Source organism: Loxodonta africana, chromosome 19 (genome assembly GCF_030014295.1).
Source record: "Loxodonta africana isolate mLoxAfr1 chromosome 19, mLoxAfr1.hap2, whole genome shotgun sequence".
Classification (NCBI taxonomy): domain Eukaryota; kingdom Metazoa; phylum Chordata; class Mammalia; order Proboscidea; family Elephantidae; genus Loxodonta; species Loxodonta africana.
In genome coordinates this window covers 76461365-76480311 of record NC_087360.1, presented here as the reverse complement: position 1 = coordinate 76480311, position 18947 = coordinate 76461365, and the positions used below count along the sequence as shown (strand labels likewise).

General features: G+C 44.1%; 1 protein-coding gene across 1 annotated transcript in view; it reads left to right on the top strand.

Annotated features, from left to right (window-relative positions):
* Positions 1 to 18947, top strand: part of MTMR7 (myotubularin related protein 7) — an 80577-nt gene that overhangs the window by 38837 nt on the left and 22793 nt on the right. Inside the window, exons 6-7 of the mRNA XM_010592500.3 lie at positions 2219 to 2353; positions 14386 to 14518. Of these exons, the coding sequence (XP_010590802.2) occupies positions 2219 to 2353; positions 14386 to 14518 (268 nt within the window). The remainder of the gene's footprint in view (positions 1 to 2218; positions 2354 to 14385; positions 14519 to 18947) is intronic.

Below are 18947 nucleotides of genomic sequence, written 5' to 3'. Positions count from 1 at the left end.
TGAAAGGCCAAAGGTGAGCAGCCCAGGCCTGGCATCCTGATTTGGCTCCACACAGCCTTCAGGGATCTGAGCTCCCTCTGCCCTTCTGCCCTGCTGTCCCTAGGTTTGGCCCTCTTTGACGTGGTTCAGGAGGTGGCCTTAGCACAGTGTCACCTCTATGCCCTAGGCAGCAGGCGAAGGACGGGCTCGTGGTGCACTGAGCCAAAACTTTAAGGAAGGTACTCAGAGACTGTCACTTGACACTTTTACTCATATCCCGTTGGTCAGAACTGCCCAGGGCAGGAGAGGAAATACAGTGTTATAGTTAGCTGTATAAACAGCTAAACAAATCATGGTTTCATTTCTGTGGAGAAAAGGGGAAAAAAATTGAGGCGGGGTGGGGTGGGGTGGGACAAGGATGGTCTTTGCTGCCACATGAGAAGTTACATGGTTCTAACCAGATGAAAATTTTGATTTTCCAAGTAGAATATACAGTTTTGGATTCAAAGTCAAGTGGTGCTGTGAACAATTGAGACAGTTGTGTGGGTGTGTGCATACTCGTGTGCCTGTGGCTGGGGTAGAGCGGTGTCTGAATCACGTTCCAAGAGGAAGCTTCCAGAAGTGTTTTCAGCAAGGAGAATTTCACCAGAGTCAGCGCACAGCCTTCTGTGTTGTCTGCTTTAAAGGAAAATATTTGATTCGAGGTGCAGGCTCTGTTCATTGAAGGATATGTTATCTTATTTTTAATTATACTCACTGCTCTGGGTTCTTCCTAGCTCTGAAATAAAGTCTCAAGAAGACAAGTGTTTTATTAATGTCCTGTATTATTTGAGTTAAAATATATTTCAAACAACACAATTGGAGCATGGATATAGGCAGAGAAAGAGGTGAATATCCTTTTTTTTTTTTTTTTAATGATGTAAGGAATAAAACCAAAACCAAACCCATTGCTGTCAAGTCGATTCTGACTCCTAGCAACCCCATAGGATAGAGTAGAACTGCCCCATAGGGTTTCCAAGGAGCAGCTGGTGGATTCGAACTGCCAACCTCTTGGTTAGCATCCTCATTTCACAGACAACATCCTGAAATTCTGTATCCCTATTTCTTTCTGCTCAGCAAAGATTAGAAGGCCAGTTACATTCACACTCTTTGTAGCATCAGTTGATAGAGAAGTCGGGGAGGTGAATGGAGGAAGAGATGGAGGGAGGATGGTTCCTTGTAGTTTCAGAGGTGGAGGTGGACGACGTACTTTGAAACTGGACTTAATACCTATTTGGCTTCTTTTTCTCCTTTTTCCTTCTGTTTTGATATCCTTGAGGAAAGGGAATTTTTTTTTTTTTTTTGGTCAGCGTGAGTCTTATAAAGGACAAGTGTGTAGTGTCTCGGAATAGGATAGAACTTTTAACCATTAGACCCCAGAGACTAGCATCTTCCCCTGCGACCCCAGAGCCTCATCTCTGCACATCTGCTCTCTTGTGCTCTCTTTACTTTACCTGGAGGCCTGTAAAGGAGCTCACACAGAAATCAGTTACAGGTCAAAATAACTAATTTCCTGTGTTTAAGAGTTGAAACCAGATTATACTTTGAGTTTTAACTCATCTTAAAAAAACCAAACTCACTGCCGTCAAGCTGATTCTGACTCATAGTGACCCTATAGGACAGAGTAGAACTCCCCGATAGTTTCCAAGGAACACCTGGTGAATTTGAACTGCCGACCTCTTGGTTAGCAGCTGTAGCACTTAACCACTACGCCACCAGCGTTTCCTAATCATCTCTTACAAGGTGCAAAATAGAGGTGTTTTTCAAAGAGTTGCTAAATAATCTGGTTGCTCCAGGGAAATACTTGTACTCACACCCACCGTACCCACACCACTATGAACTAATTGCTATACTGTGTAGAATAATGATCAAATTTGTGTTTTATAGCAATGTTTAGATTTTAATATCAAGGTTAATTATGTAAATGCCTCTGATTTGAGAGCTCCTCTGCTAACCAAAAAGGTCAGCAGTTCAAATCCACCAGCCACTCCTTGGAAACCCAAGGGGGCAGTTCTACTCTGTCCTATATAGGGTTGCTGTGAGTGGGAATCGACTGGAGGCAACATTTTAAAAAAAGTTTTTTGGTTTGTGTGGGATGTGAGTAAGCCAGGGGCTCTCTGTTCCGTTGAGAAGCCTAGATGGCCCGGGTATACAGTGGTAGTGTTGTCTGACCGCCGTGCTGCTATGCCCTCCCTGCCAGGCCTCCATCTGCCGGAGCAGCCAGCCCCTGTCCGGCTTCAGCGCCCGCTGCCTGGAGGACGAGCAGATGCTCCAAGCCATCCGGAAAGCCAATCCGGGAAGCGACTTCATTTATGTTGTGGACACTCGGCCTAAAGTAAGTGGCCATTCTGATGCACGCCTTTACAGCTAGGAGTCAGGAAGCTGGAGGTGTGGCAACGCCTAACGCACTGCCTGGCGCCCAGGCCTCGCTGCAGGGGCTGCCCCTCTTGGCTGAGTCACTGTGGGGCGCGCTGCTGGGCTGCTCTCTACCTGGATGTCCCGAGTGCCTGGAGGGGCTGACTGTGTCAGGGGCTTTTTGTCTTTCCCCTGCTCCTTGCTTTGCGCTGGGTGTGACGTGGCACACAAACAGGTGTGGCTTAGTATTGGAGATTGACCCCCTAAATACACCAAACTATTTTTTGGTTTATTTTTAAGATGACCCTTTCTGCTCTGGCAGTATGGAGCTTACTATGACCCTCCAGCAGTTCCAATTTTGTGACATAATCAGGTATACTATTCCAAATTCGACTCTTAGCACTCCACAGCTATGATCTGGGATATCTACAAAATGTAATGCTAAAGGAAAAAACAAGCTGTGAGATAATATATATGCTACTGAATTTATGTTTTTAAAGAACTATGCATTATTTAAAATGTATAGAAAATATCTGGCGGGATAAATTCCAAGCTATGAGTATTCTATGGAGAAGCAAGTAGGATTTGGGGAGGTAGAGAATTTCTACTTCTCCGTTGTATAAAAAATATATTTTACAATTAATCATGTACTATTTTTAAATTTAAAGTATCAGCCAATAGGAAATAATTAGATCTAGTTTTCGAGGGTAAGCCAAGTTGATTTTACACTTACCTTCTCACTCAGTTTTACATTTTTTAAGGAGAATCAGTGTTAGGTTTAGTAAGATTTCCAGTTACTCTTTAGACCCACTTCTTTCTAAACAAATCAACAAATGGAGTCGTCAGAGGGATGTACCAATGATCACATGAAAGCAAAATCACCTACAAGTGTAGGGAATAGAGATGACATAATGAATCCAACATACTTGGCATTGTGGTTTCTAGTCAATAATGAAAGTTTTCCTAAATCTATAACTGATTCAAGACAGAGTGAGAGATTTCTATCTCTTCATGTAGGTATGGAATGGTGTCCAAGATATACTATTGAGCAGCAAGCATGAGATACAAAAAATATGTAGAGCGTAATCCCACTTCTGTAATATAGTGATATTATTATCAGTCTGTGTATTGAAAAAACATTTGGGAGAATGTATACCAAACTTTTAACAGTAGTTATTTCTGTGGGGTGGGAGGAGGATTTTAAGAAACTTCTCCTTTCTAAATTACGGTTTGAAATTCTTAATCATAAAAAAGGCTGAAAGAACATATGGACCTCAAAATATTAAACATACCAAACCAAACCCATTGCTGTCGAGTCGATTCCAACTCATAGTGACCATGTAGGACAGAGTAGACCTGCCCCATATGGTTTCCAAGGAGCGCCCAGTGGATTTGAACTGCTGACTTTTTCGTTAGCAGCTATAGCCCTTAACCATTTTGCCACCAGGTTAACCACCACACAAAAAAAAACAAAACCACAAGGAACCACACACACACACAAAAAAAGAAAACCCGTTGCTGTTGAGTTGATTCTAACTCATAACAACCCTATAGGACACAGTAGAACTGCCCCATAGAGTTCCAAGGAGCGGTGGTGGATTTGAACTCCCGACCTTTCGGTTGACAGCTTGGCTGCGCCACAAGGTTACCATATAACCCTGTAATTTCGCTCCCAGGTATATACCCAAGATAAACAAAAGCATCCATGCAGAAACTTGTACAGAAGTGTTCACGGCAGCATTCGTAACAGCCAAAAAGGGGGAACGAGCAAATGTCTATCAACTGAGAATGGATGAGCAAAATTCACTGAATAAATATCCATTCAGTGGAATATTTGGCCGTCAATAGGAAAGAAGTAATGGTACGTGCCACAGCATGGAAGAGCCTTAAAAACGTTATGCTGAGTGAAAGAAGCCAGTGTCAGAGGACCACATACTGTATGATTCCGTTTAAACGAAACCTTGAGGATAGGCAAATCTGTAGGCAGAAAGCAGGTTAGTGGTTACCAGGGGAGGGGGAGGAAATAGAGGTGACTGCTAATGTACAGGGAGTCTCTTTCTGGGATGATTAAAAAGTGCTAAAATGAGATTGTGGTGATGGTTACACGACTTTGTCAATATACTAAACACCATTTAATTGTATACTTTAAATGGGTGAATTGTATCATGTGTGATATCTATGTCAATGAAGCTATTAAAAAAAAAAGAGAGAGAGCAAAAGGAAATCAAAAGCATTAAAATGGGAAGGATGAATTAAGATCAATGCCCAAGTCTCTGAAAAGTACACCCTGATATTAAGAACAGGTAATGAGGTATAATCTATACGCGCAGGCGATACGTGAAGTAATGGGAACTGGATTCTGTCCTTTGTAGAGGTGTGCCCCTCCTGGCAATTTTCACCCCTTCTCTGAGCCTCATTTCATCAAATATTGTGATTCATGCCCAGGATCACTTAATTTGATGTTTTCCCAGTGCCCTATCACAAGTTAGGGCTAGGGTTAGGGTTAGTATGTAGGGTTGCTATGAGTCGGAATTGATTGAACAGCAGCTAACAACGACAGTCATAAGTGCCCTGTCATACCCTTGACCTCCGAGCAGTCCCATCTACTTCTGACCCAAGTACAGCTGTGGGGTAGATAGGTGTGTGTGCTGAGGATAGAGTTACCCTTGGTAGCCAAATCAGAGAAATCAATCATGATGATCAGTGACGAAAGGGATGGTACAGCCAGATCACACTCTAGTAAATTAGAAGGAAAGCCTTCCCTTCTTTGAGATAAATTCTGAAAGTACAAAACACGAGATAAGAGCTTCAAACGGGGCAGAGGAGATTCTCTACCGGAGATGTGCTCTTGGACCAGAAAATCCCTGACTTGCTGTTCTGATCTGTGCTTTTCTGTCTGGTACCCTAAGCTTTGACCACGTCCTTCTAACATGGACTTCCTTCCCAGCTCTTCCTGGCGTGCTTTGTGTATCAGTGCATTGGGGCTGTTTTGAATTTCCCAATGGTTATAGGTAACTTAATGCCTGCCTCTTAGACAAATATATTGAAGACAAGATACCCAAACCAAAACCAAACCTGTTCCCATTGAATTGATTCCGACTCGTAAGATAAGTTAGGGAAATTTAAAAAAGAGACTGGAGCTTTATTGAGAGTTGGGAAACTTTATCCTATACTGAAAACCCTGCTGGCGTATGGTTAAGTGCTATGGCTGCTAACCAAAAGGTTGGCAGTTCGAATTCACCAGGTGCTCCTTGGAAACTCTATGGGGCAGTTCTACTCTGTCCTATAGGGTTGCTATGAGTCAGAATTGACTCAACCGCAGTGGGTTTTAGTTTTATCCTATGCTATTTCCCCAGATTTAAATTAAGGCAAACAGATTCATCTATTATGTAATACGTTTTTTACGCAAATAACATGAGCATTCTGCGATTGTGTGCCAGCTGCTTAGGGAAGTAGGGCCCGGTTCAGAAACAAGCGTAGAATGCCCCATTATCTGCACAAAAGTAGGGCAGTAATTATATTACTGTAATTCACCTATTACGTGGTGAATAGTTACATTCACGTAATACCAACCACACCCAGTGCTGTCGAGTCAATTCCAACTCATAGCGACCCTATAGGACAGGGTAGAACTGCTCCATGGAGCTTCCAAGGAGCGCCTGGTGGATGCGAACTGCCAACCCTTTGGTTAGCAGCAGTAGCTCTTAACCACTACACCACCAGGGTTTCCCATTCACATAATAGGTGAATAATATTCACTTGCTATTCACCTATTGGAGCCCTGGTGGCACAGTGGTTAAGAGCTTGGCTGCTAACCAAAAGGTCAGCAGTTCAAATCCACCAGCCACTCCGTGAAAACCCTCTAGGGTAGTTCTTCTCTGACTGAGAGGGTCGCTATGGGTCGGAACTGACTCAACAGCAGCGGGTTTATTATTCACCTATTACGGGACAATGATCGAAAGCCGTACTCTGCTGTGTAAACCTTGTAGGAAACTAGGCAGTCATACAGCCAGGCATATTCCAGACTAAAATAAATTAATCCAGAGGATTTGATTTGAAGAGTGTATTTAGCACTAAGTGTGTTTACTCCGAGCGATAAGAAGTTGGACGCAGATCCATTAAAGAAAATTGGTGTCTCCCACAAGTCATGTCATCTTGTCATGTTTGTCTATGCACACACACTTCACACGGGCTTTAAACTGTTTGCTTAGAGCTTTTGTTCTTGTAAAGACCATGTCTGTTTACTTTTGTCCCAGAGCTTGTTAGGCTTCCTCTGTAGCCGGGAGACTGAGTCCCTATTTTCCACAGAAGGTGGTAGGCAATGGCAAACGTGGTGCGGCTCAGGTTTGCTCACAGCCTCAATTAGAAAGAGAAAGGATTGGGAAGCAACCCATATCATTCTTGTCCCCAGACGAATTTCAAGAGCCGCCTTTCAGATGAAACCTTCCCAATTGCACGTTGATATTAAAATATTGGGAGAAAAGACAGTGAGGTCCTTACACAGGTATTGGATACCTACTCAAAAAAATGATACCCTTGGAGGCAATGTATTGCTGTTGGGTTTGGTGTATTAAGGAAATATGAAAATGTGTAGCTGTGATATTTACTGAATTATAAAGAGAGGGATAACTCATTGTATCTCAATCTTGTTCGTGACCTTATCATTAACTTGTTCTGGGATTTTGCTGAGCTTATAAAAATGTTGGCCCCTTCCTCATTTAATTCTTATAATCTGCAGATTAGGGGATGTTCTTTTCTTTTTATGGACAGGACTTAGATTTAGAGAGGCTAAGTCACTCACCTAAGGTCACGCAGCACAGGGTCATCTGACTCCAAAGCCCATGCTCCTTCCGTCTGACTGTGGTGCTTTCTGTTTATAAAAAGTCTCCCCTGGAGCCTTGTCTCCACTTTAAAGCTCAGGCGGGCTGTCGCCTCCGAGTATAGCTAGCGAAGCTGAAGACTCGACCATAATCACATCCAAGATCAGGCAAAAGCCGGATGAGCAAGAAGGGCTGTGCGTGGTGCTCTGAGGGCTGACGCTCTTGGAGGGAGTCGTTGGACAGTGAAGAGAAGGGGGAGGCAAGGCAGATGCCTGCCTCAATTAACGCTCAACCTCCTGTCTTTGCTTCTTCTCCAAAGACGGCTTTGTGATTATGGCCACTACTTCTACCAGCGTATAAGGGACGTTTTAGTTTTGTAACGGGTTATCACATGGAATTGGTGATTAAAAACCAAAAACCAAACCCATTGCCGTTGAGTCAATTCCAACTCATAGCGACCCTATAGGACAGGGTAGAACTGCCCCATAGGGTTTCCAAGGCTGTAATCTTTACAGAAACAGACTGCCACGTCTTTCTCCCACGGAGCGGTTGGCGGATTTGATCTGCTGACCTTCCACTTAGTGGTGATTAGGTGCTTTCTACTCATTGAATTCTGTGGGAGGCGAAGAGGGGGTCTAAGAGAACCAGGTATAAAGATTAGGGGTGTCTGAAAGTGGGGAATTCAGGGTTTCATTTCCTATTCGACTTGTCCTTAGATAGTATACTTGCTGATGGCCACCTTGGCGACTTGAGCAGAGAACGGGACTCGGATAGAGACAGCAGTGCTTAGTGGCAGTGGAATGGCTTGCACACGCTCTCTTTGCCAGGACAGGGATGGAGAAATGTCCTGTCTGCCAAGTGGACACTGCGGAAGGATGTCTCATGAGCTTTATTGCCAGAATCCCTCCCAAGAGGGCTTGGCCTACTCAGAGGTCCCCAGCTCCAAGTGACTGTGCGGTGTATGCTGGGAAGGGAAGCTGAGGAGATTGAAATAAGCTCAAGCCAAAGTGGATCTCCCATGTCAGTGAACTGAACAGCCCCTGCCCACAAGAACCCACATGTATGCCCTACCTACACTACCTACCCATTGCCGTAGAGTCGATTCTGACTCATAGTGACCCTATAGGACAGAGTGGAACTGCCCCATAAGGTTTCCAAGGAGCAGCTGGGGGATTCGAACTGCCGACCTTTTGGTTAACAGCTGTGCCCTTAACTACTGTGCCACCAGGGCTTCAGCACATATGCCCTAAAGATCAAGCATTTGGACCCGTGCCCCAGAGAGGGCAACCCTGGTCAATAACGTTAGCCAGAAAAGCAGTGACGGCCAATGAAGAGAGAATTGCAACATTGCCCAGCTTTGTAAAGACATATTTACCTTCATCTGCACCTTCCGCCAACACTCTTCATACAGCCTAGAAGGAAGAGGAAAGGGAGAGGGCACCAGAACTGACCCCTCACCACTCCACATAGTCTGTAATGGGAGAAGGAGGGGATTTTGAATAACGACAGCCCAGCTCCTTAATCTTTCACACCACCCAGGGACTCTGAGATGTTCTGTGTGAGTGGAAAAGGGGAGGTAATTTTGAATCATATATGGTATTGGAATTTTGGTGAGCTGTATGGAGATTTCCTCTCCGTATGTGAGCAGAAGGAGCCCTGGTGGTCCAGTGGTTAAGAGCTCGGCTGCTAACCAAAAGGTCACCAGCTGCTCCTTAGAAACCCAGTGGCGCAGTTCTATTCTGTGAGCAGAAAGCTATTAATTGTGCTCAAGATATTCTTTTTATTATTTTTTTTAATTTTTATTGTGCTTTTAGTGAAAGTTTACAAGTCATTCTCTCACACTCCAAGATATTCTGTTGTTGTTGTTGTTAGATGCCACTAAGTTGAATTCAACTCACAGCGACCCCATGCGACAGAGTAGAACTGCCCCATAGGGTTTTTTTAATCAGTTAGCAGCCGATCGCTTAACTGTTGCACTACCAGGGCTCCTTAAGATGTCCTGAGGAGGTGGGTGAGGTGAATTTTGACTAGCAATAAAAAAAAAAAAAAATTATTTTTATTGTGCACAGAAGCTATAAGAAATAAAATCTTCTCATATTTTTGAATTTACACCACAAGTTAAGATTCTTCATTTATAGATGGAGGGAGAGAAAAGGACCATTGTTTGACAGCCTATGCTAGGCTGTGGCCCAGTCTTCCTTCTGCCATTTCAGGCATAACGTGTAGGTGCTGAAATCTTAGACTACAAGACTGAGATAGCCACCAGGCTGACCTTTAATATGATATCAAGATTAATATTGAGTGAGTTTTCAATGGCTTTGATATAAGTCTGATGATTTGATTTAGGATTAGGGGAAGAACCTGATCTATTTCTTAATAGTCTTGGTCTGCTCACCTCTCACTTCATCCTTCCAATTCAGCCAGTTTTCCAGTCAGTCAGACGGTCAATGCATCTTTATTGAGTGCCTGTTCTGGGCGAGTTTGAGGCACAAGGATACAGCCATCAGGAAGACTGACGAGGCCCCTCCTGGAGCTTGTTTTCTACTTACACCTCACCTTCTGTTTTTTAACACCAAAGCGTGGCTATGAGTTGGAATCGACTTGATGGCACTGTGTTTGGTTTTTTTTTTTGGGGGGGGAGAGTCTGTCTCTAGTCTGTCCCCATTCCAATGGATCTTCTCTGTCATAAACACTAGATCAATCTCCATTTTTTCAGTTAAACTTGGTCAAAATTCTTCAGTTGCTCTCCACTGCCACAGATGAAGTCTAAGTATTTAATTGGGCCTGTTGGTACCAGCATCAGCTACCGTCGAGTCAGCTTCAACTCATGGCAACCCTATGGGCGTCAGAGTAGAACTGGGCTCCGTGGGGTTTTTAGTGGCCGATTTTCTGGAAGTAGGTCATCAGGCCTTCTGAGGTGCCCCTGAGTGGACTTGAACTTCCAACCTTTTGGTTAGCAGCCGACCATGTTAACCACTGGCACCACCAAGGACTGTGTCCTATTTGTAGTGAATTCTAAATGCTTTCTATTCCCCTCTATGGGTACTGCCGCCATATATGAGCCTTCCACCCCACTTGGACTGGCTGGATTACTGGTACCAACCTATTCCCTTGGTTTTGTCCCCCTGCTCCTTCTCCTACTGCTTCATCTAGAATGCCCTCCCCTTTCTCTCCATCCTTCTAGAGTATGAAAATCGAGCTCAAGTCTTCCCTCTTTTATGAAACCTTACCCCATCACCTAGGTCAGATGGGAGTCCTCCTGTTTAAACTCCTACGCTGTCCCTGTCTTCTGCTCGCCTCAGCTCCTATCCCAGCCCTCATGGGAGTTGTCCATTATTATGTGGTAAGTGTGCTTTCCCTCCTGTCTTAGTTGTCTGGCGCTGCTGTAACAGAAACACCACAAGTGGGTGGCTTTATGCAACAGAAGTTTATTCTCTCATGGGAGGCTAGAAGTCTGAATTGGGGGCACTGGCTTTAGGGGAAGACTTTCTTTCTCTGTTCTGGCTCAAGGTCCTTGTCATCAATCTTGCCTTGGGTCTACGAGGTTCTCAGCACAGGGACCCTGCTCTTGGCTGTTCTTTCTTGAAGGTAATGAGGTCACTCTCTCTCTGCTCACTTCTTTTTCCCTTTATCTCATGTAAGATAAAAAGTGATGCAGGCCACCGCCCAGAGGAACTCCCCTTACATGGGATCAGGGCTATGACCTGAGTAAGGGTGTTGCATCCCACCTTAATCCACTTACAACTGATTGACTGATCACATCGGATCACATCATGGGGGATGATTACATCATTACATAACTGCCAAACCACCGAGAATCATGGCCCAGCCAAACTGACACACATTTTGGGGGGACATGATTCAATCCAGGACACCTTCCATACTCAACTGTAAGCTTCCGAGGACAGGAACTGCTGTATACTCACCTTTCTGTGCCATTCAATGTCTGACACACAGTAGGTGTTCAGTAAGTATTCACTGATAAACGGTCGGGTCCTTTTTGTATCATTTGTGAGCTTTTCTGCACCTGAAGATGTTAATATCCTCAAATAGCAGGCTGATCTTGTATTAGAACATAGGGCACTTTTTCCTTCATGTCTGTTGAGTTTCTCAAACTTAAATTGAAATTGGAATGCAGTTACCCCTACCGCTTTATCTGCTTGAGAATTTTTAGGAGCTGACTTTTTTTTTTTGACATGAATAGCTCTTTCTTTGGTTTTGAATTGGAGTTCTCAGCAAAAGGGACAGCGAACCAAATTAGACTTACTAATAGTGTTTTGTTTGTGTCAGAAACACTCTATCTTAGTATGTGTATGATAAGGCTAAGATGGCTTCTTGAATTTTTATTAATTATACAACTGTATTTTTTTTGAGGGTTCATCTTTTGCCACATTATTTGGACAGACCCTGTAAAATATGTGGAAACCCTGAGATATCACATTTTGGAAGGTAGATTTCATCCTGCCACCTCCTGTTCACTATAGGAAATGCACGTTGTCTTTCAAGAAGTCATCTTATATTTACTCCTTTGCTTTGAAGCAAGACTACCAGTAAATTCTCCCAGATCTATGATGCTCAACTATTTTAAAATGTGAACATAGAGTCTTAATGACAGATTAAAGTAATTTCAATCACTTTTTGGTTTTTATTGATTACCTCTTTAAAAAGAGTATCTCTGTGGTCTGTGATGAGTAGACGTAACTCGAATTATTCAAGATAGGGAGTAACTGTAAGGTTGAGGTAACCTGGCTTATTGTAAACCATGTACCTGCGCATTTCTGACTAGCTGTTCTATCTATGAAGTGTCTTCTGAAGGATAAGTCAGGAGCTTTTTAAAATAATATAGTCAATGATGTTTTAAAAAAATATTAAGAATCAGAGTAACAATTCTCACTGTAATTTTAGAAGCAACTTCCCCTTAAAATATTTAAGCTTTTAAAGCATGAACATAAGTTATCTTAAAAATAACATTTTCATATTCTCTCTTGATTAAGGTGATAAATCTCTTGATTTATTCACACAGCATGTCTGGGAGGAAGGTGACAGTCTTTATAGATGGGGGGCAGTGTCGGTACGGGGCTCACGTTCCCCAGCTGCTGTCACGTGAACTGAATTGCAGATCAGAACTGCTAGTGAAGCGAGGTATCTGCCCGCTTAAGCCCCCCTAGCAACGGTGTGCCCTCTGGTGTTTTGTCTTCAACTTTTAATTCATTTTACTTATGTTGCTTGAATTACAAACTGAGTATATACGTTCATTGTAACCATTAAAGAATACACACAGCACACGCCAACTCCTGTGGAGTCGACTTTGACTCCTGGCCACCCTATACGAGTCAGGGTAGAACTGTGCTCTGTAAGGTTTTCAGTGGCCGATTTTTTGGAAGTAGATGGCCAGGCCTTACTTCTGAGGTGCCTCTGGGTGGACTGGAACCTCCAACCTTTCTGTTAGCAGCCAAGTGTGTTAACCACTTACACCATACAGGGACACCAAACAATACAGGAGTATCTAAACAAATATCGATAGTGGAGCCCTGGTGGGTGCAGTGGTTAAGCGTTAGTCTGCTAACCAGAATGTCGGCAATTCAGATCTACCAGCTGCTCCTTGGAAACCCTATGGGACGGTTCTGTTCTGTCCTATAGGGTCGCTGTGAGTTGGAATCAGCTTAGTGGCGCTGGGCTTGGTTGTTTTTTGGTTTAGTACTGCTTTGCACTGTGCTTTTAAAAGCTGCTCCTCTTCCTCTCCTCACCTCCCCGCCCCCCGCCATGCCTTGGTGCTGAATTCCTGGCTTTGGTTTTCTACCTGGACTGGGCTAGCCCTCCTGCCCTTCGTAAGCCCAGGAAGACAGCAGTCAGTAAACACCGTCTCTGGGATGTGACTGCCCACTTTGTGTAACAGCAGACATGGTCTGTTAGCAATAACACATCCTTTCTATTTAAACCTAGAGGCCTCTTAAAAGGGCCTGTTGGTCCCCACTTTAATTACCATAATTTTGCATAGGAAAAGTTGGGGTTTCCCCATTCAAACTGGGTTAAATGGTAATGAACCTTGGGGAAGTTTATTAAACCCAGTCTACTGCCATAGCTCTTCCCGTGTAGCTAACGTCAAAAGGGGCAACTTCTGCCCTAGCTGGGAAGTTCATACATTCTAGAAAGGATGCGTCACTGCTAATGGCCCATGCCTGCTGTTAGACTCATGGGCAATCACACCCTAGACAAAAGAGCCCTGGCAGTGCAGTGGTTAAGCACATGGCTGCTAACCGAAAGGTCAGTGGTTCGAACCCAACAGCCACTCCGCTGGACAGAGATACGGCAGTCTGCTTCTGTAAAGATTACAGCCTTGGAAACCCTATGGGGCAGTTCTACCCTGTCCCATAGGGTCGTTATGAGTAGGAATCACCTCACTGGCAATGAGCAGGTTTAAAGAAGGTGGCTGGAGGAGAGACGTCTCAAGAGTTAGCGTCTGCTTTCCCTCTCTTCTTTATTCAGTGATTCCTGGTCAAGGTTTAATTGGATACCTGGGGGCGTCTTTGTAGGCAAGTTAGTATGAAGTAACTATTCTCATTCATGATGTGTTTATTGGCAGTGAGTGTGCTATATATGGAAACCATGGTGGTGGAGTGGTTAAGAGCTACAGCATTTAACCAAAAAATTGGCAGTTCAAATCCACCAGGTGCTCCTTGGAAACCCTACGGGGCAGTTCTGCTCTGTCTGATAGGGTCGCTATGAGTTGGAATCAACTCGATGGCAGTGGGCTTGGTGCTACATGTAACACAGGAAGATATAATAATTTAACTTACTGAGCCCTCTACCGCCTGCTGTATCTGCTGATATTCTTCTGCTAATCTGAAGTCGGTAACGTTTGGTATTAAATCGGGGCAACTTGGCTCTGGCACGAAGTCCACGTTCATTTGGGCATCTGTCAGGTAACTGCAAGAAGCACCTCTAGAAAGGCTTACTTACAGAATGCTTCCCAGCTGAGAAAATGTTACACACACTAACAAATTTAGGATTTTGAATACAGCTCAGTGTGAGTGCCGGAGACTACGTAAGTCAGAACAACGTTCCAGTGGTTTAAAACATAGGATGTTTCCACACGTCGTTTCGAATGTTTTCACGCGTGTCCACGAAGTATACCGCGCGTTCCCTGTGCCGAATGTAACTGGTGACTCTTCTGTTTTGTCGACCGCTGCAGCTTAACGCGATGGCAAACCGCGCGGCAGGGAAAGGCTATGAGAATGAAGACAATTATTCCAACATCAAGTTTCAGTTTATTGGGATAGAGAACATCCACGTCATGAGGAATAGCCTGCAGAAAATGCTGGAAGGTAAACCATTTCCTTGTACACAGCGTTAAAATATACATATATGGCTAAATGTTTTTATGCCAAAACTGAATAACTGTTTGGTTTTAAAATGGCTTTTTACAATGATGGTATTTATATAGGTGTGATAAACTGGGAAGAATGTTATATTGCAGTGACTCTTTACGATGTAACAGCCTCTCTCTTACTGATTTATTTTTTGTGTTATCATGAAGTAGCTTTGTCACCTGGTGGTTAGGGACTCTCTAATAGAACTTAACGTCTAAGATAAAGTGCATGGGGGTATTTTTTTCTTTCTCCCCCATGATATGAGTTTGACCCACATTCAAGGCCGTTTGGAGATAAAGCCATAATCAACTGTCCTTGTAGGGAAATCACGCTCATAAACTCTATCCCCGAGTTGCTGAATTGGCCTTATTAGAAGGGAGGATGTTGGAGATCCTAACCCTTATTTCTAAATAGCAGCAACCACAGCAATGTTGTAGTTGCTGTTGTCAGGTGCCGCCAAGTTGGTTCTGACTCATAGCGACCCTATAGGACAGAGGAGAACTGCTCCATAGGGTTTCCAAGGAGCAGCTGATGGATTTGAACTGCTGACCTTTTAGTTAGCAGCCGAGCTCTTAACCACTGTGCCACCAGGGCTCCAGGCACTCATGTGCCACCCCCACCCACACACACACACCATAACAAACACTACAAGACACACACACACATTCACGTGGAGAGGAAGTTAAAAAGGTGGATTCTGTAACAGAGAAGAATTACTCATATGACCGCACCGTCCATAAGCTGATCAGTAGACACCGCTGCACTTCTGCCAGACCAGCTCCATTCTTGCTTCTCCTGGTGCTCATAAAGGCCCAGAGGAACCCGTGGCTGCAGTCCACCGCCCTGGCTGTAGTGGGAAACGAGAAGAGGAAGAGGAGGGTGTAGAACCCAGGGCTTTGTGCCTTGGGTGTGAATGCCGTGTCTGCACCGTGGAAAGCCCTGCAGAGACGAGCCTGGTGCTGGGGAAGCGGGGCTCTTAGGAGGAAATGTGGGGTCTGGAATGAAGAGGGAAGAAGAGGCGCTGAATTATTTTTTCCAGGAATGCACACTCGCTCAGAGGTTAGGTGTGCAGTTCTCTGCTGAATCAGAACAACGGGGTGTAGTGAGAACCTGTCAGAAGGGCTGGACAGGCTGGGATGCCGTGAGACCTCTGATTCCTTTTCTCTTTCCTGAACGCCTTGGCTGTCCTCAGTCACTACGAAACCTGGACATCCATTACTTCTGTGGGTCTCTGTTTCTTACTGCAAAAATGCGGCGATTGGACTGATAATTTCCATAGGCTCTCCCAGCTGTGACTGTCTGTGAGTCTACGGTTTGATGCCTCTGGTTGGAAACACTTTACAACTGAGCATTTGAGTGGTTAGAAGAAATCCTTTCTTGCATCTAAGAAAGCCCCAGGCCCAGCGCTCTCTCCATTGTCTTAGGTCTGAGTGACCATCGCTTTGACATGCTTGTTTGAGGTTGATAAACTTCTGGAAATTGCCGTGGGCAGTGTGGCTGTCCCTGTCATCAGCTGTGCTTTTTATGCCTCAAAAAAAATTGGATACCTTGGTACTGTTACTGAAAGACAGCCTAATTTTAGTACAAAGTGTGTTCATTATTATCAGCTTCAGTAAAAGAACACTTAGGTTGATGTCCTTTGCTTTGTTCACTTAGTAACTTCGTAAGCTAGCTTTCAAGGACATGCATTCTCTTCTACCCAGAAAGCCGCTCTTAAGAGTGCTTATAACATATAAACTTGGCATTAGTTTTTTAATCAGCAAGTATTTGGCATTTCATTGGGAACCATTTCTGCAGCCCTTGTGCCTATAGTCTGACTCACTGCTCTTTCTAAAGGACAAGCAAGCTGACGACGTTCCGGAGGGCAGCTCCCTGTTTCATTAGGGATCACGGTACTTTTAGACGACTTTTCTAGCTGTGTGTCAGTGCAGTAAGCAAGGACGGCTTTCTGGATGCCTCTCAGGGGACTTGACCAATGTTTGACTATCTGTTTTTACGGGTAAATTATAAACCACTTACGGAGGCTCAGCTGTTGGTGAGGTGATGCAACCAGACCCTGCTTCTGTGGCCTTTTCTCCTTCAAACAGCTGTCCTTGGCATCGAGGGATTTAAATATTTGCAGTGCTGGTGCCTGGGAGGAAGGGGAGTGATGCCTTTCTTTCAGGATGATAATTTCCGTCAAGTTTTTGCCTCTGTCGTAGATGTTATTCGACTAGATTTTGAGTAACGGAGGAGTAGGGCTGTTGGCGTTCTGGCTTGGAACAGAGCTGTCTGTGAGCAAGAGCTGCAGGGTATTCCATCAGAAACTGAAATCTAGGACCAAGTTCACACCCTGTGTAGGTCTTTTTAAAGAGATGATTTGATTTATGTGTTACAAACCCAACTGTTTTTGTGGTGTCCATATTTCCCCATGAGGCAGTAATGATGTACGTAAGAATGTTCCATAGCATTTTTGTAACTTGTTAAATGCTTTCTGTGGTAGCTTCCCCTTTGATCATGAAGATAATGATTTTTCCCTCAAAGAATAAAATAGTAAAAGCATATCCCCCCCACTCCATGGAAACAGGAAGCCCTGGTGGCACAGTGGTTAAGAGCTCGGCTGCTAACCAAAAGGTCAGCAGTTTGAATCCACCAGGCGCTCCTTGGAAACCCTACGGGGCAGTTCTGCTCCGTCCGGTAGGGTCGCTATGAGTCAGAATCGACTCGGCAGCAACGGGTTTGCTTTTCTTTCGTTTATGGAAACAGCCAGGAGTAGACGAGCTTGAGCGGCTCCTTTCAGGACTGACTGACGAGATTGTTGTCGTTGGAGGTGCAGCTGTTCCTTCCTAGGGCATCCTTACGTTGGTGAGGAAACGAGTGAGAGGAGGGAAGGTGGAGAGGTGTCAGAGGTTGCTTTCTCATCCAGGCGTGTTGCAGTCGTGCCACACTGCACTGTGTCTTTATAAAATACCTGCTTTCAAGGTAGGCACGTGGTTATGGGAACGTCGTGGCAGCGGCATTGTCTTAGCTACCCAGCGCTGCTGTGAGGGTATACCACAAGTGGTGGCTCTAACAAACAGAAATCTATTTTCTCACAGTTCAGGAGGCTAGAAGCCCGAATTCAGGGAGCCGAGTCTAGGAGGAGGCTCTCTCTGTTGACTCTGGAGAAAGGTCCTTGCTGAGCTCTGCTTCTAGGCACCTTCATGTGGCTTGGCATCTCTCTTCCCCAGTCTCTGCATTGCTCACTTAGTTGTCTACTCTCTTTTATATCTCAAAAGAGATTGGCTCAAGACACACCCTACACCTCATTCACTTAACAAAGAAAACCTATTCCGAAATGGAACTATAACCACAGGCATAACCCGATGCTGTTGAGTCGATTCCAACTCATAGCGGCCCTATAGGATGGGGTAGAACTGCCTCATAGGGTTTCCAAGGAGTGCCTGGTGGATTCAGACTGTCGACCTTTTGGTTAGCAGCTGTAGCTCTTAACCCCTCACTATGGCACTACGGCTTCCACCACAGGCATAGAGGTTAGGATTTACAACATGTATTTTGGGGGGACACAGTTCTATCCATAACAGGCATCTCCCTCCTTTTTTCATCAACAAGCTCCATCATTTCCGCCAGTGTTGCCCAGAACATTGCACTTTCTCCCCTCCCCTGGTTTTGTACCTAGATTACACAGGAATATTAGATTATCATTGTTAGCCATTATATAGTTTTGAGTAAGCTGACCAACTACCCAACCGACCAACTGCGGTCAAGTCGATTCCAACTCATAACAACCCCACGTGTGTCAGAGTAGAACTGCGCTCCTTCGGGTTTTCAAGGACTGATTTTTCAGAAGTAGATTGCCAGGCTTTTCTTCTGAGGCACCTCTGGGTGGATGATCACTAATTCATTAATTCATTCACTGAACTAAAACTTGAGTGCCTGGCTTCGTTATAAATACTTTCACTTAAATGATTTTCACAGCAACGCTGTGCAGTACATGATACTATCTGCATGTTACAATTGAAGAAATTGAGTCTCAGAGAGGGTAGACAACTTAATTTAATTGTTTTAAAAAGAAAACAGTAAGCTGAAACGAATAAACATGTAGAAAAATGTTTAAATGTTCCAGTAATTAAAGAAATGTAAGTTAAAATCTCAAGGTACCATTTTCCGTGTATTTTTTTTAAGTTAAAATAGTCAACACAGCAAAGAATGTGGTGAAATTACTAATTTAAATATTCTGCTGGTTTTGAAATTGGTTTTGAGAAACATAATATATTTCATGCATAAAAAATATATAACATATTTCATGTATAGAGACACAATATATTATTACCAGGTTGTCTCTCCTATGGAATAATCAAAATATGATTTAAAATAGTAAAGACTTATACATGCCTGTGGTGGC